General features: G+C 37.3%; 2 protein-coding genes across 6 annotated transcripts; one reads left to right on the top strand and one right to left on the bottom strand.

Moving 5' to 3' along the window:
* Window positions 1–3,409: 3,409 nt before the first annotated feature.
* Window positions 3,410–10,063, bottom strand: LOC104595198 (uncharacterized). The gene is made up of 5 exons (XM_010255818.3): window positions 9,535–10,063; window positions 9,400–9,437; window positions 5,461–5,731; window positions 4,674–4,960; window positions 3,410–4,071 (listed from the first exon to the last, which is right to left on the bottom strand). Exons 1-5 carry the CDS (start codon window positions 9,898–9,900, stop codon window positions 3,630–3,632), a joined length of 1,404 nt encoding a protein of 467 aa, XP_010254120.1. The 5' UTR covers window positions 9,901–10,063; the 3' UTR covers window positions 3,410–3,629.
* A 397-nt stretch (window positions 10,064–10,460) lies between these two features.
* Window positions 10,461–26,784, top strand: LOC104595197 (beta-adaptin-like protein A). 5 transcript variants are annotated; one of them, XM_010255817.3, is made up of 12 exons: window positions 10,461–10,861; window positions 12,362–12,545; window positions 12,645–13,161; window positions 14,795–14,919; window positions 16,136–16,334; window positions 17,672–17,900; window positions 18,072–18,238; window positions 18,382–18,591; window positions 19,988–20,098; window positions 20,207–20,383; window positions 22,410–22,856; window positions 26,263–26,784. In XM_010255817.3, exons 2-12 carry the CDS (start codon window positions 12,493–12,495, stop codon window positions 26,554–26,556), a joined length of 2,529 nt encoding a protein of 842 aa, XP_010254119.1. In that variant the 5' UTR covers window positions 10,461–10,861; window positions 12,362–12,492; the 3' UTR covers window positions 26,557–26,784. The 5 variants fall into 5 exon arrangements, with proteins under 5 accessions (XP_010254119.1, XP_010254118.1, XP_019052939.1 ...); XM_010255816.3 differs by having other exon boundaries at window positions 10,471–10,861; window positions 12,373–12,545; XM_019197394.2 differs by having other exon boundaries at window positions 10,477–10,861; window positions 12,632–13,161.
* Window positions 26,785–26,993: the final 209 nt, after the last annotated feature.

Raw genomic sequence — 26,993 nt, 5'->3', positions numbered from 1 at the left:
ATTGATCAAATGATGAAGGTAGGTGTAATTTTTTCTTTCCATTCCTTAAATTTTAAAATTTGAGAATCACCATTATTTATCACGACATCTTCAATAACCATAACTAAATAGGGAACTCAATGTTATAGCACCCCAAGACATTAAGTCAAAACTAATAATGTTAACCACAGAGAGAAAATGCTTCTGTGATCATCCTTTTGTTAGCTTGGATCACCACAACCCACAACCCCTTGGTAGATACCCAAATAGAAGCTGTATACCAATTAGTAAAAGAAACCATTTATCTTTATTCATCTTATTTATCAGATATATGGAATCCTTCACTACTAACATCAAGGAAAAAATGAACTTTCCGATATCCATAACTCAAATGAGAAGTTCAATTGAATAAAAATGAACAAATTTCATTAATTACAGGAAGGGAAAAAAAACAACAAACAAAATCTATCTTTATGAATAGGTCATTAACCAAACATCAGTTAAAGGCTGTAGTAGTTCAAAGAACTGAAGAAGTCATCGCCTTTCATATGCTAGGACAAGTTCCAGTACCGTCCAGTATGCCTTATGATGCTAATCTCTTCAACTCAATCATATGTATTGTCTTCTAGGTGAGCAGATGACTGCAAAGCAATATAAGAAACAAAATCTATCTTTATGAATAGGTCATTAACCAAACATCAGTTAAAGGCTGTAGTAGTTCAAAGAACTGAAGAAGTCATCGCCTTTCATATGCTAGGACAAGTTCCAGTACCGTCCAGTATGCCTTATGATGCTAATCTCTTCAACTCAATCATATGTATTGTCTTCTAGGTGAGCAGATGACTGCAAAGCAATATAAGAAAAGTCAATAATATCAAATCTTATTCAAAATAAGCCCAAAAAGAACAAACACTATAAACTCCAATTTCTCATTGTTATTAAGTTATTAACATGTTGAACAAGTTTTCTGGTCCATGAAAGCTCCATGTTTTTGTTGTTTCACCCTATGATTATGTGGTAGCCTTCAGCTACCTCTGGCTTGGTCTAAGAAGCCTCATTTCTAGGAACCCTTTTCTATTGAAGTTTAGCTGATGTTTTTGGGTTTGGAAAATCTAACTCATTGTTTGGTGACATATGGAGAGGACCATTTAAAGCTTCTCTGAACACCCCTTGGCTGCATCAACCACTGTCTCTAAGGGCATAGATAGAAATAGAATCATAGAATAACATTTCATTAGACAATTATTAGAGAGAACAGTATACAATTATAACCAGTGGCAAGAAAAGCATAATTGAAGCTGGTCCTTGATCATCAAACACACTTAACAAACAAGTCCACCTCAAAACACTTTACAAACTTTCATCAAGTAAACATGAACGTCTTTTTTGGTAAAACAAAATAGGTACTTGATACTACTGGAATCAAGTGGTACTCTGAGAAATTGCAGTCTCAGTGGTCTTCGATGTAGGAAATTAATTTCAATAAAAAATAAAAAGAAATCCATGCAATGACACTGGGTAGATCGCAACCCAGGACGGTGCATCTTCAAGTCAAGCAGAACAAGGATGTTCCTTAAATCAGGACAAAAACAGAAAAACCGTGATATGATCCAAACTTTCTGCTAATTACAGTTAATAAATAACAGAGCACAATGGAGCCTCTTTTTAATATTATAAGACACAAGAGCATGGCAACGTGGAATTTTCATCCTCATCCTCCCTGGGAAAAGTGCAAATTCTCAGGTTTATTCATCTTTTCCAAAATCACCTTTAATGCTAACCAAACCAAGAACAATATTTTGCTATAATATTTACCATACACAAGGGAGATGCAATTCATTATTCAATGGATCACAATATCATTTTCCAAATAGAATACATACACACCCAGGCAATGACATCATAGCTTTTCATGAATTAATAAGAAATAATAAAAATTGAATGAGGTTTAAGATGTAGGATCCAAAGGGAAAAGAAAAGATTTAGGTTTCAAAGAAAGATTTACCATAACTGCCATCTCAAAGGTCTGATTGAGTCATTGATGGCATGATTCAAGAGGCCAAAACCAGGGGCTCCTCTCATCACAGGATGAAGGGGCTCTGTAGACTGCAATGATTCATCTTCACTGTTTGTTTGAGATATGTAGAGAAATACCTTTAAAGGGAAAAACAAAAGAATAAGATTGGAAGAGATGGTGGGCACTATGGTCATAAGGTCGTGTTTGGTTGCAGTGCAATTTTATTTGCATTAGTACAAATGTGTGGGAGTGCAAATGAAAAAAATAGCAAAAATTTGATTTAAATTTGTTTTGGATTTTACTTTATTCTACTTTGGGTTTTATTGCAACCAAACAAACTAGGTGAAATTTGAAACAAGAAAAAAAAATTGCACCCAAATCATTTGCATTACCATAGTTTTGCATTTACACTCCAACCAAACACAACCTAAAGATCCAAACTCTCACAGACATGAAATGTATTTCCAAAGTAAAAGAAGCCCTAGCAAAAAGAAATTCTAACCATGACTGAAGTCAGAACTCTCACAGGCAGGGAGGAGAAGACAAAAGCTCTCAATGAACTATACTTTACGCTACAATCAATAGCTAGGGTTTTGAATACCTGAAAATGTAGAAAATAAGTTAGGATTAGCTACAATGATGAAAACCTGCAAACAAAATCAAGAAGAGCGGAGAGAGTAGGATTTGGGTCGGAGGAGAAAGCGATAGAGTGATAGGGTTTCTCTGAATTTATTATTCAGACACGAGAGAGAGAGAGAGAGAGTGTAGAAGATTGGAGTGGGCGGTTAGAAATGGGCGTCAGTAAGGCACATCGTTTGGCTGTAGCTACGAGCCTTCAGTGAGGGTCACTCAGCATCAAGTCACATCGAGCAGCGATCCAATGGGCGTCAATTTGGCACTTCGACCCATGGTTTGAAGAGGTCTTTACCGTTAGATTCCAATGCTTGCCAAGAAGACAGGGATAAGACAAAGGAGGGAAGAATCAAATGCAACACATGTCGAAAAAAACCCATTCCTAAGCACCCTAATCGTTATAAGAATATAGTTAGATTAGATCAACGTAAGTACCAGCCAAAGAAGACGTTTCGTGTCAAAACTTTCTGTTGGCGTTTTGACATGAATGCCATTGCCTCTCAATGTTGGAGCCCAAAGCGGCAACGGCAATGGTAATAAAGTAATCAAGCATAACCTAAGTTTCTCAATTTTGGGGTTTGTCGATTAGATATTAACCTCATCACAGGCTTGATGGTACCATCAAGGCAAATGACATTCAGCATAGAATATAGAATGTATTTTAAAAAGTTAAAATGGTCTGGTCGTCATTGTTAATTTGTTATTTATGCCCTCTCATTTATTCCAAATTTAAGACAGGAGTTCCTGGATTACGTGGCCTCAAGTACAGACCAAATAAAATTAGCAACAACAGAACCGTAAGATTCTTTTTCTAATTTATTATTAAAAAAGGCGAGGAGCAGCCAAAGGTAATTGAATACATTATACATCTGCTTGGGATTTGTACTGCTTAAGAAAATTAATGCTGTTACATTATATGGTTATTTACACGAGTGTATATGAGGCTTTCCTGCTTGTTAAAATAATGAAATTTACACCTAGCGGATGGGGGGGGGGGTGATCACAGAACTTGTGCATTCTCGGCAAACTGACCGACTACAGAAGCAGCTTCAGACACCCAGTTCAATGTAGTGCCAAAAAAGAGCTCCCAGAACCAGAGATCCAATGCCAGGACCGTAGAAAGGATAAGCAGTGCCAGGGTTTGATATCTATTCAGCGGCCAACCAGATAGTCTGGCTAGTGTTTTCAGAAATGGAAGCGACTGGCTATCAAGCTCCCGGTTCCTTATGGACCATGCTGTTACCCATTGAACTCGTGATGGAAATAGGTCTAGTTCCTCACGTAACCTCCTGCCCAAGTCTGGCATGTGGCCACCCCCATACAATACGGCGATCTTATTGTGCCCTTCCTTGATGGCTCTATTGAGTGCCTCTGTTGCAACTTTGTTCCTCTCACCAATGATAACAGACCCCATCTCCACATCGGCTGTTACCTCTGTGAACCTTTCAAGAACAATACACAATATTACTTCCCAAGAAACATTTCTTAGCTAATAACAATTGAGAGAGAGCACTTAACTATAAAGAGCAGGTCATAAAAATGCACGAGGAAGATGCACTGGTTTTCATCTTTATGCTGTTGATTGGTGTAGATATAAGACAACATCTAATAGTATATATCTTGGTCTCAAACAAAGAATTTCATTGACTAAGAAGTAGAATGATGATGTGGTCAATCTCCAACTTAAAGTGATGAGCATATATTTATTAATTTGATTCGCAAAGTAAGAATTTTATGCTTGGCTAAATTCCGGTTCAGAAAACAGCACTTGGGAGCAATCTTTTAAAAACCGATGCCCGGGCCAGTGGGTCGCTGAACAAGTCAACGGTTTTTTGGCCAAATAACAGGTTAGGGGTGAAACAAAACCGGTTTCTTGGATGGTTCCTGGGCCGAATGGTTCGACCATCTGGGTCAACGATGGTTTCAAAAACACTGCTTGGGAGTGTAATTAGAAAATAGCACTTAGCTACCGGATAAAACAATCCATCACTATGATACCAAGTTTAAAGTTTTTCAACACTAGAAGATTTTCTGTTTAACTTACTCAGAAGTTAGCCTCTTCGCCAAGAAAACCTTCATTGCAGCACTAAAATCAAGTCTTGACAGTGCCTCGAACTCTGGATATTCAGATGTCTCACTTCCCAAATCTGCACAGATGCTTCCTATTATGAGGAGGCCAACAAGTGGCATGGGTAACACGCGAGAAGCCCATAAAAGCTTGGATCTCCAAGGACCAAGGTCTTCAGGAATAGACGACGGCTGAACCATGGCCTTCGTTGATTTAAGTGTCATATCTCTAGCAAATGTAAAGAAGCTCTCACCTCTCTCAAGCTGAAAGAAGCAACCAAGTAGTATCAAAATCTCTAACTTAAAAGGAGATAGAGTACCATTCCTGACCTTCCAGAATAGGAAAAATGTTCTTGTATGCAAATTGAATATGCTCAAATATTTTAAAAAGGCAGAGTTACTTCCGCGTTAGTTTTGTTTCTTAAAAGTATACCAACCTTGTCAAAATCCAAGAGAGAATGCGAGAGAAAGCTGTTCTATATGTACAATATAAACATTTGCTAGATCTGCATGTATTCTTTTGCTATAGACATGGAAAATCTACCATGAAAACAGGTAAAACAATTCATTCCATAAATGTAAAATAATCAGATGTTTTTGCAACCTCTGTAAGATAAGGTACTTTTTAAAAGTTTCAACTAATAATTTTTTTATCCCCAATAACTGAGCATGTTCACAGATACAAACAATGGAATGTTAATTATGTACAAGATTGATGCTGATCAACACACACACACACACACACACACACACAAGATTGATACCTGCAGAAGCTTGAAGGTCTCATAATCAAGATCAGCATGGTACCAATTATCACCATTATAGTTGAGACAGTCCAACTGGAAATCAAGTGTAAGAACTCGAGACATCTGCCGTTGGATGCATCCAAGAATATTGAAACCCCTCGAGCGTGAACTTTTCAGCCTTTTGGTTGCAGTTTGTTTTCTTCTATTCTCCAAACTCTCCCTGCTAGCAACCATCTCATAAAGGACACAGTCATAGGATTCAAGTTCCTTCTGAAGGGTTGCAAAATACCTGCATATTGAGCATATAATTCATTAAAACTAGAATTTTGTAATTTTAACAAAATAAAATCCAACAAGAGAAAGGAAACAAGAAAAATTCCCTTCTAAAGCATCATCTGTCTTACACAATGATTGCTAAATATGGTTTAACCTCAATACTAGGAAAGTTTGACAATGTTTTAGATACATATGTATTGCATTTCAATACTCAAATACAGATTAATGAACTGATGAATGGTTTAAATGTAAGGACAATATGTGTAAATATTGTCACAACTCATAAGTACATGCAGATGAAGAACTATTTTAAACTTGTAAACAATTTCAGAATAGATTGAAGACTATGTTTCATCCCTTACAGTAGGAAAAACAAAAGGAAAATGTGGCACAAGAAACTTGGTTCATACTTTCCTTGTACTTTTGGTCTGCACAAGTTAGCATCCTTCCTAGACCCCCAACAAGCATCACATGATTAAAAAATGTCCAATATGGACACCAAAACTATGAAGCACCAAATTACACAGTAATACATATATAAATGATGAAATCAGATCGAGGCTTCAAAAAATGATAAAATCAGATTGAGGCTTCAAAAAATGGTGAAATCAGATCAGTGTTTTCAACCCGCCATTGACTCCCCTGATTGAACTGTTTGAATAGTCATCCAGTCAAGATTCTAGGTCCGGTTTTAGTAAAACCAGAAGGATGGTCAAAATCTGTTGGCTTGGTAAAAAACCATCCGACCAGGTCACGGGCTGCACACTAAATGTGTATGCAAACTTCGGGAAGCCATAACTTTGCACTCTGATGTCGGGTTGAGGTGTTTTTTTTTTATTTTGGGTAACTTTTCAAGACCTATGCATCCTAAGGTGCTGTTGCCCCACTATTTTCGCCAAGAAAACCCCTTTTTGGTCTCAAAATGCAAATTTTAATATATTTTTTACAAATAAAAAAAAATAAAAACTGAATTTAAAAACATAAATTAAATATAAAATAATACATGTAGACCATAAGTATACATTATTTATTGATAAAATACTATATATATGTATGAATTTAAGTATTGCTGCTTACCAAAAAAAATAGGTATTGCTGATGTGGCACAGTCTGACCCATTCGACCCGGACGGTCAAACCGGTGACTCACAACCTGGGGGCAAAAACGGTTCGGCCTCCAGGTGGGTTTTGAAAACATTGAATCCAATCTCAAATATTATATTTTGATTCCTAGAACCAGTAATTTGCCATTTCATGCATTCTGACTCAACTTGCTTAACTCACAAAATGTCTGTTTTTTTTATTTGGGTGGGGGGTTGGGGGGACTGAAGCCTCAATGGATATCGTGTTGTTTCATACAGCATGATATCATGTTGTTTCCTTTAGCCCTCTTGGATAACTCCCCCCTTGGGCTTCCTAAAACTGAATTTTGATGGCAGCAGCCTTGGGAACCCAGGTTCGTCGGGTATTGGGGGAGTTATCAAGAACAAGGAAGGGATTGTTTCAGCTATTTACTCTGGCCCTATTGGAGAGGGTGACTCTCTAAGGGCTGAGATTTTTGTGGCGTTGGAGGGAGTTCAAAGCGCAAGAGAGCTGAACATTAGGAAGCTGATAATTGAAGGGGACTCGAAGGTGGTGGTAAGATGGCTAAAGGAAGACAAGACTGCAATGTGGAATTACAGCAATGAAAGGAAAAAATTTAAATGGCTGGCAAAAGATATTGAGATAAAATTCAGTTGGGTGAAGATATCTGTTAACTTATTCACGGATGGGCTAGCAAAGCAAGGGGTGATTAGGGATCTGTTCTGTAATCACTAATAAACATGGTATACAAATAATTGGGATCAATGTTTTATAACATGGATTTGTGACACAAGGCATTCCATTACCTGGAGGTGGAGGCGTAGTTCAGATTCAGAATATAAGAGGCATAAGCCTCCTTAAAAGGAGGGGGATGAGGAAGATCTTATTTTTCTTTATTTTTAATAAAAACCTTTTATATTAAGAAGAATGAAGATGCATAATATTAGCTGAAAGGGGGAGGGGGGTCTTGCCAAAGCATGGGCGGGTGAGCAAAGTAAGTGAGCTAGAGCAAAGCAAGAATATATTTATTTCTTTCCCCTTCTCCTCTTCCCTTCCCTTTTCTTTTCTTTCTTTTCTCTTTTTTTCCCTTCTCTTTCTTTCTTTTTCTTTCCCTAGCACGCCTCATGAAAAAGGCGTATACCTCAAAGGTATCAATGCTTTTGGCATACCCCTCGGGGTGTTTTGAGGGTGCCTCCGGGCGTACGCCTCCCACACCTTTTAAAACACTGATTGGGATCTTAGACCAAAAGGAAAATTTTATAAAACAGTTACAAAGCCAACAATGTTTTATGGAGCAAAGTGTTGGGTAGGGCTGCAATTTGGGCAGGTCTAACCCAAGCTGAGAAATGAAAATGGATGACTAGGAAGACTAGAAAGGATACAATTAGAAATGAACTTGAAAGGAACTGGGGTAGCTCCAATAGGTGATAAAATGAGAGAAGGTAGAATGAGATGATTTGGTCACACAAAGAGAAGATCATCTATTACACTGTTTAAAAGTCATCTATTACAAGTTTAAGGGGCTACAAGAGGTAAGGGCAGACAAAAAAAGGATAGGGCTGAAGAAATGAAAAATGAAAGGGCCCACAGTTTAACAATGGATATGACACTGAACAGAATGGTATGGCATAACAGGATTCATGTAGCTGACCCATAGAGGTGGGACAAGGCTTAGATCATGATGAACTAAATTGAAAATATCCAAGTAATATTTGTTTACAAAACTATACAGGCCCAGCTATTATGGAGATCCAGTAAGAGAAGAGCTTCTCACTCCTTCATATCAGTGAGATATAATTGTACAGTTCTGTGGACATCTAGTTACTTCCTTAGACAGGTGAGATTCCTGGCATCCATTCTGAACCCCTTCTTGCACCCATTCCTCAAACCAGCCAACTTAGTAATGGATAAATCTTTCTAGGAAGGTAATTAGAAAGAAAGGTGCTGTAGTTGTCAGTTGGTATCTTTCATGTTGTTTTCTTAAATTTTCTGTAAAATAGGCCCTTTTCTTGGTCGGTCTTTGGTGATCCTGGGTTTGAATTTTCTTTGAGCCTAGGGCTTTGTATCTCGTTCTTTCTCTTCATGTTAATACAATCCTTACTGTTAACAACCAAAAGGAAAAAGAAACACTAACAAAAAATAGAACACCTTTATGGAGACCTTCACAATCATGAAAGTAGTTTGGTGTATAAACTCATCACCATGATTTCCACGTCTGTCTACATGAAAATATAGGTAATAGGATTGCATTAATCATATTAGATGGGAAAGTCTAATTGTTTTAATGGAGGTTTTTCACATGAAGGAAATATTTTTACAATTGACAAAACCTACAAAATAAACCCTGGCAATATAAAGTTTACACCCAAAACACTTGGCAATGCCTAGCTGTCATAATCTCTAGAAGAAAGTTTCATGGAAGTATTAACGTGAATATCTTCAAGATCACTGCAGAAGGACTAAAAAAGGTATATAACGATTTGAACCATCAGAACTCCAATAAAGAAATATTCTCATCCAAACTTAAATCTAATACTGCAATATTTTGAGATACAAAAAGAGAGAAGCAAAACCATCAAACCAAATGAGAACAACATACTCTTTATCTGCTATATGGATTGTCGATACCAGATCAACCTGCAGAAACAAAAGAACAACTGATTAATTAAATTGCGGTCGACTAGAGAAGGACGAACGAATAAATACCTAAATTAAGAGAGTTGCAGCATTTTACCTGGAGAAAAGGCTGAAGCAGAGACCACGGGAATTTCTTCCTGTAGCTAACAACGGCCGTCTGCAACTCGCCATTGCTCCCCCCATTCCCTCTTCGGAATCTCATGAAATCCGCAATTGAATTGTCCTCCAGAAAGCTTTCAGCAGCACCATCTTCGATTGATTGCTTGGAAGAAGCTCCAATCTTCAAAGCTCGGGAAGCAAAACGCAAAGAAACTGGTTTCAAACCTCTAGGCTTCCGTCTCGAGACCTTCAGGCATCTAGTCCTTGTAGTAGCAGAAGTAGTTGCATAAGGTGGTGATTCGCTACTGGAATTCGAGGGAAACGAAGATGTGGAGGATAAGATGGACACAGAAGCACAAACCATACTCGTGTAGATAGATGCCACACAGAGATCCTCAGAAAACCTAGGATTATGGTGGAGACTGGAGAGAAGAAAGAGAAGCCCCACCCCTCGTCTGAGTCGTCTCCTCTCCTCTGCACCTCTTCTGCTATCCAGACCCAGAGATATTCTGTTTAGGCTGGTTTTCCTGTTACTAATTCCATTGTCTTCTATGTATCGTCGTGTACTGAATCAGGACCGGCCGTTCTATACATGTATGCGGAAGGAATCGGACGGTGGTGAAGGCAGGAACAAGAATTTATATAGTATGGAAAAATTCATATTTTTGTATAGAACGAGTGCAGAAGAAGGGTTGATCGAGGACATCTTATAAGATGAGAGAGCATTGCAAACACAAACCGTCGGATCCGTCCTCATCACGCACAGCAACAGAAGATGAAATCCAACGATTAACTCACTTGATGCGAAACTTTCCTTTCATCTCGACTGTTCTGACAGAATCCACCAACCACAAAACACTCAAAAGTGTAAAATGACTATAATACCCTTACAGGCAATTAAGGAAGTGAAACTTCATGCTCGTCGGGAGACCTCATTTTCGTCGCCAACGGAGAACCTTTACTCATCTCTTCTGCCGGGAAACTGGAACTCCGTGTTCCTCACTCTGCCGGAGAAGAGCCCCGTATTCCTCTTTTGAACTCCTTGTTTCCACAGAGTTCAATGACCATGTGCGGATCGTTGCTCAGTTCCTACAGACCACACCGCAATCTCGAGCTCCTGTAACTGTAACGAAAAACCTAATTGAACTTGAGCCAGATTATGCAATGGATACTGTCTTTCAAATATTTATGCAAAGCTGGGGAGGTAGCAAGACGTGAAGGAAGGTTGGAGAGGAGAGAATGAAGAAAACTCCAGGATGCAGCTTCACTGAAGTCAAGAAATATTAACAGCTTCATTGACGGGGATGATTCAAAACCATTTTCAGGTAAAATCAATTCGATACCACCACCAAACAAAGAAATTAGGCTGCAAATGGTTCCTTTCTCCCCTGTTTATATTCTCAGCAAATTATGCTGAATTGTTGATAGAACCCTTGAAAAGCCAGTTGCTTTACTTGTAATTTAGAAGAGTAATGAATTACATTTCCATTGCTGGAGCCTGGAAAGGTGGATATCCATTGAGAAAGTCAAGAAGAACTACAGCTACGCTCCAGGGATCAACCTGTACACGACCCTGGATGTTGGTTGCCTGTAACTTGAGAGAAAATCAGCTACTGTTAAAATTGACTCAACCTCGGGAGCCAGGTAAAATGGGGTCCAACAAGTTAAATTTGTAATTAACATATTGCAAAAAATACCTTTAGAGACCAAAACCAGCAATTGTTAGCTCTGCACCGTTGTCTGGAGTTGATCACAAGTCAGAAAAATCTACTCAAGGAAGCATTAATATGAGCCAAGCAGAAGGATATTCGATCTCTGAAGTATGGATGGATAAAACAATGGGTTGAAACTGCTAAACCAGATCCTTATACAGAACAAACTAAATTCACAGTATGATGGCTCAAGGTTAAAAGCAGCAACAAAGTAGCTGTAAATTATAAGAAATTCCCTTTGGTTTTCTTTCTTTAAATACAATGTTATGGAGATTGACCGACTGCTCTGAATCCATGAATAACAACTTGATTGGATTCAGAATGTCGACCCTGATCTCTTGATTCTAAATACAGCAATATAGCCTAGTCCATGGGTCTGTACTCTCCAATTTATTCAACAAATCTCGACATTTCAATTTTTTGAATAACATTCTCTTCAGCCTTTTTCTTGGTTTTTTAGAACTTCAACTTGTACCAATCACCAGGCATTAGTCTAATTATCCATCTCTATTCCACATGATATAATCTCGAAAAAAACACCTGATTTTGTTTCAAATTTTAGCTCATCTTGTTTGATTGCAATACAAATGAAGTAAATTAAGACATGAAACAGAATAAAGTAAAATCCAATACAAAATTAAACAATAATTTGCATTTTGTATATTTGCACTTTCATGCATTTGTATTATTGCAAATAAATTTGCACTTCAACCAAACACAACAACCTTAGGCTCAATTTAGGAGTACAAATATAAATATATAGTGCAAAACCTTATATTTTCTATTATTATGTATTTATAATCTTTTCAAACTGAGCATAGTGGGTGTGTGGTATGGATGCGTAGTCAGCCATGTTTTTGCTTTAGAAATGGGGAAAAAATGTTGCAGTAGTCAAGTTTTCATTATTGTCATGCGCACCCCCGGGCGGCCGGGCCCTACCCGAAGCTGAACCGAACCATTTATCGCTTCCATAGTCTCTTCATCGTTCGCTAGACGAGCCCAGAGTCCAGAGAGGTTCAAGTGCACCGGGGTCATGATTCATGAACGCTCCGCGCACATTAATCCGTAATCTTGTGTTCTGAGCAGCACGTGTAACTCGTTTCTCGTCTGAAGCTCGTTGGCAGGTTTGCGCGGGGATTCGGTTCGTTCTTCTCCATGTTATCTGTCAGGATTTCGATCGAACTGTAAAACTCTCTGATCAACGTATCGCTTGGATATTGCAATCATCGAGAGGTCGATCATCCATGTCTCCTCCAGCTCAGCCGCAGAAATCTCCATCTCCTTCTCAGCCGTCCGGGTAACTTAATTTCTTCACTTATCTATTCTTTTTCCTTTTTCCTTTTTCCCTACTTCATGCCAATCGAACTCATTCTCAAGCCCTAGGTCGACTTATCAGCAAAGGAGAAGTCTCCGATCTGAAACTGCAACTCCGGCAGCTCGCCGGGAGCCGAGCGCCGGGGACCGACGATGCAAAAAGAGAGCTCTTCAAGAAAGTCATATCTTATATGACTGTTGGTATTGACGTGTCTTCCCTTTTTAGCGAGATGGTGATGTGTTCGGCGACATCGGACACTGTTCTCAAGAAGATGTGTTATCTCTACGTTGGTAATTATGCTAAAGGGAATCCGGATCTGGCCCTCCTTACCATCAATTTTCTCCAGAAGGATTGCCGGGACGAGGATCCCATGATCAGAGGCCTTGCATTGAGAAGTCTATGTTCTCTGAGAGTTGCAAATCTGGTGGAGTATCTAGTTGGTCCGATGGGCTCAGGCTTGAAGGATAACAATGGTTATGTAAGGACGGTAGCTACAATTGGAGTACTGAAACTGTATCACATCTCGTCAACAACGTGTATAGATGCCGATTTTCCGTCAATGCTGAAAGATCTCATGCTCAATGACCCCGATGCTCAGGTATCAATGCCCTAACTCGTTACACCCTATTCTTTCCTTGGGTCAATAGCATAGTCATTGACAAGGAGTTAGGGACAAACTTAAATTGGTTTGGATTCAGGATTCCTTCTGTTGTTTATGTCATTCTTCTTCTAATGGGTATCGAAGTTGATGGTCTGAAATCTGAATCATGGAATGGCGTTTGAATGGAGAGAAAATATTGATAAAAAAAAAATGGAGAGAACTTTAGCGGTTTCAGGGGTTCATCCAATCTTACCTTTGGTTCGTTTATTATGTTCTAATTAGGTTCCATGCTTTTGTTTATTTATTATATTCTAAAAGTATGCAAGGAGTATACTGGGGGGTGGGGGGTGGGATTGAATTTGTCATCCATCAGCAACAATATGCTCCATTTATCTGGGTAGAGAGTCATAAAATTATAATTTGATTTCTTTGTGACTTTGGTAGTTATAATCACAACTTCAAGCAAGAAGCCTCGAAAATCTGCAGTGCATAATTCATAGTTCAGATAAGCATGTTTGTTAATTGTTATAGCTGATTGACAAAAACAAAAAATGAATTATGGGATTGAGAAATAATAGATAGCTTCAGCAAAAAAGGGGGGACACAAAGGAAAAACCGTGGATGACTGGATGCACATTCATACACATGGAGTTTTTTTTTTTTTTTTTGAGAAAATTTAACTGATTTCATTAAACAAAGAGACGGGTTTACACAAGAGGGTGTACAAGGAGAAGAAGAAAGAAAAACAGGGATCAGACCCCTGAGAATTACACAGGGGGATCTTATCACAGGGGGCACATGGAGATTTCATGCACTTAGCCACACATACAAGACTTATCTTTGGCACTGATCATATCTGGCATGTAAAGTTCTGCATAAGAGTATGAGATAAATTTATTTCATATTTGTTTTAGATTCGTTTTTTTGATAATGCTAATGCAGAGGCATAGGGGGGACGTTGGATAATGGTCGAAGTTGCTGAACTGAAAGGCGTATTGCTTTGTTTTTCACTTGTTAAAATAATTAAATAATAAAATTTTCAAGGATATAGTGGTCCATCCAGCTTCAGTTTTAGCCATTAAGGAGCTCACAACCTCTTTAAATCTTGATCACTAAAAAGGCAAAGTGATAAGCTTTTCAGTTCAGCATATTAAGCTGTTATCAAATGGCCCCTGAGATGTAAGTTGTGTTTGATCAAACACACAATCTTATCTGATCCCATCATTGCATATACACACTCACTGAAGATGGACCACAAGGAAAAACAGCCCCTGAAAATCGTTCTTGAGTATGGATTTTTTTACATGTTAACCATCTACTTTTGTTCTTTCACACACGCACACTGGGTTTGCTTTTGCCTACACAGGTGGTTTACCTTCAGAATACAAGGCAATAATTCAGTAAATCTACAGTGTAAAGTCAGGCTTGTTTATCATTTATAGATGCATTTTAGTTGAGCATCCACTATCCTCTGCAGTTTGTCCTCCCCACTTCCCCAAGCTGATTCTGGAAGCTGGATCCTTTTTCTCATCTAGAAAATTAAATTCCATGTATAATGTTTTACTCTTTTCCATGCAAATTCAGGTGTATTCATATTAAACTAGTGAATGCCATCATAATGTTCTGTCAGGTAGTTGCAAATTGTTTATCTGCTTTACAAGAGATCTGGAGTTTGGAGGCAAGTACCTCTGAGGAAGCATCCAGGGAAAGAGAAGCTTTGCTTAGCAAGCCAGTTATTTATTACCTTTTGAACCGGTATGGTCTTTTTTTGAAAATAGTACTTGTGAAGCTTTTATTGAACAAATCTTGTTGAGCCAGTTGTGCCATTGCCACATATGGATTTACTTCTACCAGGGTTTGTGCTTTAATGCTTCTTAGGCACCTATGAGCATCCATGTTGACAGAATCATTTGAACCTCTCTGTTTGTTTAATTGATCAAATGTGCACACACACACACAGGTGTACATACATATAGATACTTATGCATGTACTATGTTTTTTTGATCAGCATATGCATGTACTATGTTTTTTTGTTAACACCTATGTTCGTTTAGGAAATTATTTGGATATGAATATGTTGCCTTAGTTCTTGTCTTCTTCCATTTATCTTTTTCATATATGATTAGATCTAAACATTTCAATTATGTAAAGTTTTATTCATTTCCACTTAGATATATTCAAGGAGTAGTCAACATTTAATGTCTCAAACAAATTTATAATATGAAAGAAATACTTTGGAGTAGTTAACTTATGCTTCTTGCTTTTTTCCCCCTTCATGGGGCTACACAACTGGGGTAGCCCATCCCCCTCCCTTAACCCCCAACCCTGGTGGCAGCGGGATTTGATCCTAGGTCTTTACTCTGATGAGTTAGAGATCCTACCAACTGAGCCACCATCAGTTGGTAATTATGCTTCTTGCTGTGTGGGGATGGTTTGTTACCAGGATATGGCAAGGACACATCTGGATATGGTTTCAGATATGAAATTTACACTAAAAAGTTGAAGTATCTAACATGATACAGCACCCTTGTACAGGTTTCCGGATATCATAGGTGGAGTATCCTTTTTTTTGGCAGTTGCTCAGTGTTGCTTTTATGTAGATGGTTACTTGTCTTTGGAGTTATGTAAATTTGTATAGGTGCTTGACTTTATTTTTATTTTTTTTTGTTTTTTTGTTTTGTTTTGTTTTTTTATTTTTTATTTTTTGTGTGTGTTGGTAGGGGGTGTTTTTAAATCTTTTGTGCTGTTTGGTTTTCCCCCTTTATCCTTTTTCTCTTGTATGTTATTTGCTTTTCCTTTTTATTATATATATTTTTTTGACTGAAAAAGAGATTTCTGCTCAGTGAAGACTAGAAGATCATACTCTTTATTTTATAAGCAATATTTAAAAATTTGGAATTTCTTTCCCCCTTTTTCTACCTGAGTTCTTCTAATAATTAAAGTAATGGTGGTTGTTATTGTCATATGCAGGATCAAGGATTTCAGTGAATGGGCACAGTGTCTTGTACTTGATTTGGTAGTGAAATATATACCCTCAGATAGCAACGAGATATTTGACATCATGAATCTCCTTGAAGATAGACTCCAACATGCAAACGGTGCTGTTGTATTGGCAACCATCAAGGTCTTTTTGCATTTGACCTTGTCAATGACTGATGTTCATCAACAGGTATATTATCAAAACATCATCTCTTTACTTTACCTCGTTCAATGCAAAACAACAAAAGTAAAAAAGTAGGCAGGTTTTTAATTTTCAGTAGGAGATCCATTGATTGGAGGTTTGTCTCTGAGAGCGCCATTTCATATAAATTGCTGGAGGTTAGGTCTGCATCCAGTTTAGGAGTGTTACTTGGTTTGGGTTGGGTTGAGTATTTGTTAAATTTTGAATGGGCCCAAGCTTGAACCCAAGCCTGATGTAGTTGGAATTCTTTAACTCAGGCGACCTGACTTACATCCTAAACTCTTCCTCTCCAAGATCGATGATAATTGGGACCAGCATTGGGTGATGACCTACTTTTTTTTTTTCCAATTGTAGATCCATGCATTATGTCAGAGGACCTGACCTGAATATTCCAGTTTCATTGGCAAATGATGGCGCACATTCCTTGATGCAGTTGTGCACATGTATTTATCATAAACACTTCACCTACTTTCTCCTTCCCCACCCTCCCACCCTTTCTGACATAGGTTGATGATCAAAGGGCAGGACATCCAGTCCAATTATTATGCTTTTCATGCATTTTCAATCACTTAAGTGGTCAAAGAATTCTAATAGACTATCAAAATGGGTTACTTATAGATAATATTCATCACAGCTATTTTATGGTTGCTTACCCTTGGGGTCCTCCTGACTTGGGTCCTATCAATCGCAAATTCCATGGTTATTTGTCTGGAAGACTGGAACCCTCTGACACTTATGGTGTGTCTATGAACTACTAAAGAAAGCTATTTTTTTCTTTCCGTGGTTTTACTGCTCTTGAATATTTTAGCAGAAGAGGTCATAGCTCTTCTCCTTGGGGCTAAAGGCTCTATGTTACTAGGTTTTTGAGTGGTTGAACTTTACATTTCTGTAGTCATTGGTTGGTTTCATAATCTGAGGGGATATACATGGAGATTATCTTGCAACATTTGAGGGGGATCCGGGCTAAACATCTTGAGCTGGTCAACTACCAAGCTGATTACAGTGCAGTAAATGATGATTCAATATCGTAGTTTTATCTTTTTGTTATTGATATCAACAAAGAATTTATTGACATGCAAGAGAAAATATCACCTTCAGCTAAGGCATCTCTTTACATCATTTATGTTTAAATGCTCCATCATGTAATTTTCTTGTTCAGACCTGCCACATAATCATAATGTGCGGTATATGAACTTCTTTCACCTTTCTATGGGGAACTTTCCTGGCATTGGCATGTTTCTTCAATTTTCTGTTAGGTGACCTCACTAGAAGCTATATTACTATAATATTATAATTTCTTTAATAGAAAATTTTGTTGCTTTTAGGTATATGAACGTATAAAAGCTCCTCTGCTCACTCTAGTGAGCTCTGGAAGTCAAGAACTATCTTATGCAGTATTATGCCACCTCCATCTCTTGGTGATGCGTGCTCCGATTCTGTTCTCCTCAGACTACAAGCATTTCTATTGCCAGTACAATGAACCATTTTATGTTAAGAAACTGAAACTTGAAATGTTGACTGCAGTGGCAAATGAAAGCAACACATATGAGATTGGTAAGGGAACCATTTCATTCTGCACAATAAATTCTCAGGGGTAATATTTGATGTTGGGAAGTTTCTCTTGTTTTCATTTCTACCCTTCCTTTTTGCCGATTTATTTTCTAGTCACAAGCATTATTCTTTATTGATAGAGTTTCATGCATGACCTCATTGAGTCCATTTCAGTGACGGAATTATGTGAATATGCTGCAAATGTTGATGTGCCCATCGCAAGAGAGTCAATTCGCGCTGTTGGGAAAATTGCACTTCAGCAATACGATGTGAATGCAATTGTTGATAGGCTGCTTCAGTTTTTGGAAATGGATAAAGACCATGTGACGGCAGAAACTCTAGTAATTATCTTGTTCTTTGTTATCTGAATATGCTTTCAATGTGAAAATAATATCTTATTTTCAAGCTTCAGGATTATCACAAATGTATGTTTTTGCTGTTTTATATAACTTATTTACTGTCTTTATGGAAATTTTATATGCAGGTCCTTGTGAAAGATCTTTTAAGGAAATATCCTCAATGGAGTCATGATTGCATTGCGGTTGTTGGGAATATCAGCAGCAAAAATGTTCAAGAACCCAAGGCAAAAGCAGCTCTTATATGGATGTTGGGGGAATATTCTCAGGACATCTCTGATGCTCCTTATATTTTGGAAAGCCTTGTTGAAAACTGGGAAGATGAACATTCTGCAGAGGTAATTAAATTCCCTGTCACAGAAAAGCTTCCTTAGGACTCCTTTTGACACTTTGGTCGCTAGTTCCATTTATTCCTTAATTTTAGCATTTTGGTGTAGCTTAGAAATTTAGTTCTAGATGGCCTTTATCCTAGTGACTATTAAAGTTCATATTGCATACTGGACTAATAGAGTCTATCCTCTGATGAGTACTTATTAATCTGGTCAATTGGAAACTGTTAAAGTAAATAGCTATATTAATGAGAAAATTTATATCTTAACAAAAGTGTATTTATCAAAAAAAAAAAAAACAAAAGTGATGCTGCAGCCTGCAGTTAGAACCAATGTACATCTATTAAAGTTCATGGTTGTTTCCCTATAATTAGAGGATTGACACTCTAGTAATATACATCTATTATTAAATTGAATAATTTTCTTGCATATGGTGTATATCTGTTCTCAATCTTGAATTTCATTAAAGCCTATTTCGAGGACAGGAGAGGCTCAAGTTCTTTACTTGTTGCTCTGGGACTGGGGCATCCTTTTTAATGTCTTTCCTGCATATATCAATGGCATACTTTTGACTGCTTATGTAGAGAAGTTTGTCTTTTGGCTCTTTAAGAGAGGCGAGACTTTTATGTTCCCCCTATTTTGCTTTTATTCTCTTTCTTATACTACTTCCTTGCTAGTTATACATTTCTTTTAGATATAATTCAAAACTAAAGATTCATTTTTCTATGAGATCCTTCTATATTTGTCATCAAGTTTCTAATTTCTAACAATAAAATTCTAACATCTAAATTCTTCTACATCTATGAGATCCTTCTACTTCAAAACTAAAGAATCATCTGATCCTTCTACTTCCATTTGTCCCCTAAATCCTTAATTCTTATATTATATTGTTCAAACTTTAAACCATGCTGTTTTCTCTTGAAAGAATTTGAACCTGTTCAAAATCCTTCTAGATCAACTCATCAACCTAGATTGTACTACCTCAATCTTGCTGGAAGGTTCTTTAAGATAGAATGAACAAAGTGAATGCTATATGCTGCTTCAGATATGCATTTGGTACATTAATTTCTTGTTGAGGAAGGTGCACGGAAACATTTACTCCACATCAATGAGCTATTTAGGGGTGGCTTTTGCTATCAAGGCTTATTTCTTGGAGTTAATGCTAGTTGCTATTTTGCATGTATTTCTACTGTAACTATTTTGCCAAGCTTGCAATTTCATAACTACAAACCACAAGTGTGTATTCTTGAATTTGAGTTTCACTGATGTCTTCCATAAATCTCCAAAGAAAACTATCTATTTGAACTTTTTAACTTTGTCAGCAATCACAAAAAAAAGGTATACCAATTTTTATGAGGATGCTTACTTCATTTATCATCTGATTGGTTTATGATAATTTTTACAGGTTCGTTTGCATCTTCTTACTGCAGTACTGAAGTGTTTCCTCAGAAGACCCCCTGAGACTCAAAAAGCTTTGGGAGCTGCATTAGCTGCAGGGCTTGCTGATTCTCACCAGGTGCTTTTTGGTTTATCTTCAAGAATATGAAAACGTCTCAGATTACTCTGAGAAGTTTATAATAGTTTTTCTACAGGAATATTCTACTAAATGCTCATTTGATTGCAGGATGTTCATGATAGAGCCCTATTCTACTATAGGCTTCTGCAGTATAATGTAAATGTGACAGAACGTGTGGTGGATCCTCCCAAGCAAGCAGTTTCAGTCTTTGCTGATACCCAGAGCAGTGAAATCAAAGACCGCATATTTGATGAATTTAATAGCTTATCTGTTGTATACCAGAAGGTGCCTCAGTGTCTTTTAATTCATAATCATATATTTCTTATAATATTGCAAGCACATTACTTGTGTTTTATATGTCAGACTGCTTTTTATTGGTTATCTCCAGAACGTCAGAAGTGGGAATGTTTTCTGGGAACACCTTTTATCTCTACTTGGTGATTTTTAGTATTCAAATGTATAACAAGACAATCGGAAGTATCTATTAGAATTTATTTTATCTTGTGAACATGTGAGCAGTGTTTCAAAGGGATGTGTAGATGCACAGGCAAGGTGCATTTGGAGGCACATGTCTTGTTTCAAAAGGCATGGTGGGCGCACCTGGGCTGTGGTGCAAGGCAACCCAAGCATGTGGCTGTTATAAGCTTGCCTTTTTGATTACTTTTTCTATGTTCTTATGTGTTTTATATTTTTTAATGGCCTATTAACTTCTAAATTGTCATTTTTTGGTGCTCATGCAGTATCATGGTTTATTAACTTTGAAAGGAAAAAACCTTTTTCAGAAAAAAAAAATTCTTTTGAACACTTGAAACCCTAGTTATTGTGGATAGGATCTCATATAGCAAAGTTTCCATTAAAGAAGCAACAATAGTACAACTGATCTTTGACCCCTAACCCTAAAATGCAGTATCATGGTCTATTAATATGCTTGAATTGTCGAGTGCTTGAAGCACTTTGGCATGATCCGCATATGTTTGCTTCACTTTCACTTTGAATTTTTTCTATATTTTATGCTGATGCATTTTGGTTTGAGCTAATAGACTTTTTAAAACATTGAATTTCTTTTAAAATTCAAGTTTGCATATTTTATTTTTAGAATTTGTATCTTGCTTCGTCTAGGTGTGTGCCTTACCTTGCACCTCTGGTTCTAGAAGGCCCTTGCGCTTCATGCTTTTAAAACACTGGATGTGACAAGTAATCTACATTTTTTCCTCATAGGCTTGTCTGTGATATCTTTTGATCCATGATTTTCATGGTTGTATTGATTCACAGTATCCAGGATTTCTTCTTGTTTGTGGTATCAAGCCTTCTCTTCAAGTATTCCTCTGATAAAGAGGAAGTATTTTTAATGTAAGGTCTTTCTAGAATCTGGAGGAATTTTCACTGGGGTAGAACTCATTACTGCCCTTTGGCATTTTCTTGGCATATGAACAGCTGATTCGGGTAAATTCCATACACACACACACACACACACATATATATATATATAGGTAAACCAGGGACATCCCTAGTGAAAAGAAAAAATATGCCCTTAATAGTATTAAGTATTTTCTTAAGGGTTTATTTGGCTTTTTCATCTTGAGTACATTTTGACTAACTATGAGTCTATGAGGACCATGCCTCATTTATCAAATGGAGTGTGCCCCAAATATAAACCTATGTTTCTAACCTGTTTTCATTTATATATATATATATCTATATATATATATATATATATATATAAAATATATATATATATATAATATATATATATATAATATATATGTAGTTCTTTGTGTTTTAATTTTCTTTTCTCCATATTTGAATGATGTTTAAAGGATTTGGAGGTAAGTTATGTCTTACTGTGGTTTTGAAGCTGCTCAATAGTAGTCTTTGACATAATAAGAGAAAGTAGACTAAGATGGTTTGGTCATGTGCATAGAAGACCATCTACAGCATCTGTAAGAAGCAATCTGTTGCAAGTTGGAGGAGCTAGAATGGATAGGGGCAGACCAAAAATGGTATGAGTTGATGTAGTATGAAATGAATTAAGTGCTCATCATTTAGCAATGGATATGGCACTAAACAGAACGGGATGGAAAAGTAGGATTCATATAGTAGACTGATCCCTTACAGTTGAGACAGGCTTAGATGACGATGGGGGGGGGTTACAAAATATGAAACTTAGTTTCTAGCTTAGATAGTCAGTTACTTTTTTAATAGTAACATTATATATTCTTTCTTTGTTCTAGTTTATGTCTCACTTTCTTTTTCTATTTGTGTCAAAGGGTTGATGGTAAAATTCCTCCTGACTTTGGTTAAATTTTTGCAGCCTTCTTACATGTTTACTGATAAAGAACACCGGGGACCATTTGAGTTTTCTGAAGAACTTGGAAGTTTGTCTGTTGGAGTAGAATCTGCACATAATGTAATTCCGGCACAGAGAGTGGATGCAAATGACAATGATCTGCTGCTAAGCACCTCTGAGAAGGAAGAAAACAAAGGTCCTAGTAGTAATGGTTCTTCATACAATGCTCCTGTATATGATGGCTCCATTTCTCTAACTGTTTCACAGACACAAACAGAAACACCATATTCTAGCCCAGCCTTACCAACACAGGCTTCACAGTCTACCTTGGCCATTGATGACCTACTAGGTTTAGGTTTACCGGCTGCACCTTCACCTGTGCCACCTCCTTTGAAGCTTAATGTAAGAGCTGCATTAGATCCAAACACCTTCCAGCGAAAATGGGGGCAATTGCCAGTATCTCTGACACAGGTTTGCTTCTTTTCTATGTTCTCTATTATAATTAAATTGTCTAGCATAACTAATTCTGGTAATTTCTTACTTTTGTGTATGCTTGATAGATGCCTCTCCAAGTTCCTTGTTTGGTTGTGTCTTGTGTGAGTTTGCTATTTGGGTTTAGATTCCCAGATTTGGAAACTTGCAGCTGATTGCACCTCCAGCTTTGATGATTAAGTCATCGACAACTTTTTCATTTGGATTGCTGAATGCGTTTGTTATTTTTGTGTCAGTTATAATTTGTGCTAATCTTGATAACTAATGGTATATAGATTCTTTTCCATCCTTGAATAGTCAGATCCTATTGTCTGCTGCTGCTTGGTTAACTTTAATAGAAAGATGATAAAAATGTGTTTAGGATGCCCTTTCTGGTTAACTGCTCCAAATTGTGTCACAAGTACTGAAATTGAAAATACTGGAATCCAATTCATGGGTCACTTGCTCGTAATTTCCAGGTGTTAGGACAAACCAGTGTAATATGTCAGAATATCTCTAGAGACATATAGTAGTATAACAGTATATAAGGAGTTCACTTTCAGTCTGATTTCTTATTTAAGATGGGTACCAGGTCCTAATGGTATAATTTTTCCTAGAGCAGAGAGGTTTCTTAGTAATTTGTGCTTAATGGGAGTCCTGTCACTTGGTGCTGCTATATATTTTTTTTTGATAAATATGGTGCTGCTATTTTATTTGATCAATATTTTGTTATCAAGGGAAGAAAGGCAAAAATAAACATAGGAATAGAAAAGCTTAGAGGTTGACATGGGGAGGAACGTACCGCCTACTGTATTGCTTACTTTTTTATAATAACAAACTATTATTACTGTACAAAAAAGGACATGGGTAGAAGTACTAAGAAATGATTTACATGCTAATAGTTTAACAATGGTTATGACATTAAATAGAACACTGGTGAAACAGGATTCATGTAGCTGACCCCATATAGTTGGGATAAGACTTGGGCAATGGTGATGGTGAATCATCCCTAACAGCTCCCCTTATTCCAGAGGCCCTGGGCTTCCAAGGCAGCATCCATGGAAGTTAAATTTGACTGCCCCTGCTGCAGGAGGGGCCTACTTTACTATCCTTTGTTGTCTGCTGATTTGAAAACCAGCAACAATTTGCCGCCCTCCTAGTATATTGTCAAGGGAAACACCTATAAAATATTTTTATTATATCCTATTTCTTTGATAAAATAATAGTAGATAATGAAAGATGAAAAGGAAATTACCTCTGGCATATAACTAGAATACTAGATACAGCTACAAAGAGGCTGATTCGATTGAGGAAGACAGAGGGAACATAGATGGTAAGTTGACAGTAAAGGAGAAAGTGATAGAAATCCATGCCGTGATGATAAAGGAGATGAAATGCAGTGGCAGATAATGGAAGAAATCAAGAGGTTGTTCTGATTGAGAAGGGGAATCAAGATTTGGGAACAGAAAGGTTTTTAATTGAAGATATTTTAAGAACTAGCTATAGTTCAATGGCGGATATCAAATTTACAGAGGTATGTCTGTTCCTTCAATGTGAATCAGGGTTTGTTACTGGTGACGGTCATGATGGAATAGAGAAAGGAAACATTAACTTTCAAAGTAGTCTGGGGGGGGGGATGGTGATGTCATAGTTGCAGCACTTCGGGTTAAGGATTGTAGGGAAGTGAGGTGCTCATAAGTGGGAAGTTCAATAGGTTTGGTGAAGGGGATATAGGGGTGAATCTGCAAGAAGAAAAGAGGGGGGAGGGTGCAAGGGGAAAGGGGTGATAAATGTCAGAGGAGAAGGAAAAGGAAGCATTTGGGACTTTACAAGAAGAAAGGATGTAGTAGGGGGGGTTGCAGTCAGGGTGGCAGATAATGGGCGTGGCTCGGTTTTTGATAAGGTCTGCAGCAGGAAAAGAAATTACAGAACTAGACCTCTTTTTGCTAATATTGAGAGTGTGTTGAAAGAGCTAATTAATGGAGTCGAGTATCTTTTGATTTGGTGTATTTTGGCCTTTTTGAGTTTGGTATTCTCATAGTGTGGTTAGAGTGTGACTGTTGTTTTTGCAAGGTTTAGTGTGGGTTGGTTTTCGTAGTTGAGTGGTTGTTTGATGTTTGTGTTTGGTAGTGCTTGCGGTTATGGTTGAGTTTGTTGGAGTTTTATTTTGTGTTTTCTTCTCCTGGGTGACTTCTTGTCACCTTCCTTGTATCTTCTTTCTATTTTAATAAATTTTATTTTTTCTTCAAAAAAAAAATTCATTAAAGTTACAACAGCCAGTATAATATTATACCTGTGAAGGTGCTGATCATGTATATATATATATATATATAGATTCTTCACCTTTGCTGCTTTTCTTCCCCGTCAACACTGATAATAACTTGATATTATATTTTTACTGATAAAAAACCGGCAATTTAGAATAAAATCCATTAGTCTTAGCTTAAACTAAGGAAGTCATGGGCCTCTGTTTTTGCATTTAAATTTATCATGTGCAAGGGAAGCAGATAAACTTTGCTTCCGTAACGGAATGCAAATTAAGGCAGATGGAAAAAAATGGATTTGACAATCACCTGTCAATGGGTTAAAAGAACAGAAAACTCATTGACTGATAAGATGGCTAAGCCATTGTAATATCTAGGTGGAAGGAAAGATAGGTAGCAATTGCTGCACTATATCCTGGAGTGCTTGGCACTTACTGTTCATATTCATTCTTTTAATTGTAAACAATAAAATTTAACCTGTTGCTTGTAAAAAATGTAAATGTCAATGGTGTCTAGGGCCTGTGCTGCCCGCGGAGAGCTAGGATGTTGGTAGTCCAGTCAAGTTCTTTCATGTATCTTTAACTATTCCTTTTTTTTTATCAATTTATCTACGTTAATCAACTATTTAATTGCTGGGATAATCTTTTGCTCAAATAGTAAGGTTCTTATAAGTTTTAGAGTCCAAACTGGATCCTGGTATGATATGTAGTTATGTACATCAATTAGGAAACTTTATGCTTCATTTATTGCTTTCTATTTAGCATATTTTGTCTCTGAAAGTTCTTGGTGCTCCTTGATTCGTCATTTTAAAAGAATGCCATTTTAAAGTTTATTTTGCATGTCCAAAAGTGAACCTCGTTGCACTTTCTAGCTATGAGAGACTTGTTGAGTTGAATTGGTAAAGGCTACAATTTGTATTATGGGCACAAATTAAACACATGAAAGAAAACCCTTGAGCTGTTTTTCTTCCCCTCCTACATTCAGAAGGTTCACTTGGAGATGGTTATTGCTTATAGATACATCCTAAGGCCGTCAAGTTTCAAAACTTTGGTCTGATCCTTATACATGACAGAAATTTCTATGCATTCTAATAGGGTATATAATTCCTGGCCATCTTGCAAATAAAAATATTATTTATGCAGGAATGCTCCATAAACCCTCAAGGAATTGCAGCACTGACGACACCTCAAGTCCTCATCCGACACATGCAAGGTCATTCTATCCATTGCATTGCCTCGGGAGGTCAAGCCCCGAACTTCAAGTTCTTCTTCTTTGCACAGAAGGCAGAGGAACCAGCAGGTTTCTTTCTTGTAGAATGTGTCATCAATACATCTTCATCAAAGGCACAGATAAAGGTCAAAGCTGATGATCAAAGCACATCTCAAGTTTTCTCAGATTTGTTCCAATCAGCACTATCCAAATTTGGTAAGTTGTAGTCATTTATTCCTTTCCTTCCATATTATAGGCTCAGCAGTGGATAGGAAAAATGTTACCCCTTGGTATTGTACTAGTTTTTTTTTTCTTAATATTTTTCTTTTAATTTTTTCACGTTTGATGTAATTGCCTGATTCGAAGGAGCCCCGAGCCCCTTGAGGAAAACAAGAAAAGAATAGACAAGATAGATGGGTTTTTCTGTTACATGGATGTAAAGATTCATGTAAAAATAGGTGTTCCTTGTGGATTGCATCATTTCTCAACCTTTTTTTTCGAGTAGTGTTTCTTTTTCTGCCATTGACACGATACAAGATGGCCCGAGCTGCAACTTTTTTTTCTTTCTTTCTTCCGCTGCGAATGCATGAAATACAACCTGGACATTAAACTATGAAGCAATGAAATTCGCCTCTCTCTCTCTCACACACACACACACACAGAA

Source organism: Nelumbo nucifera, chromosome 2 (genome assembly GCF_055504915.1).
Source record: "Nelumbo nucifera cultivar China Antique chromosome 2, China Antique-T2T, whole genome shotgun sequence".
In the NCBI taxonomy this organism is placed as follows: Eukaryota; Viridiplantae; Streptophyta; class Magnoliopsida; order Proteales; family Nelumbonaceae; genus Nelumbo; species Nelumbo nucifera.
The sequence above is the reverse complement of the archived record's forward strand: the minus strand, read 5'-3'. Positions and strand labels throughout refer to the sequence as shown.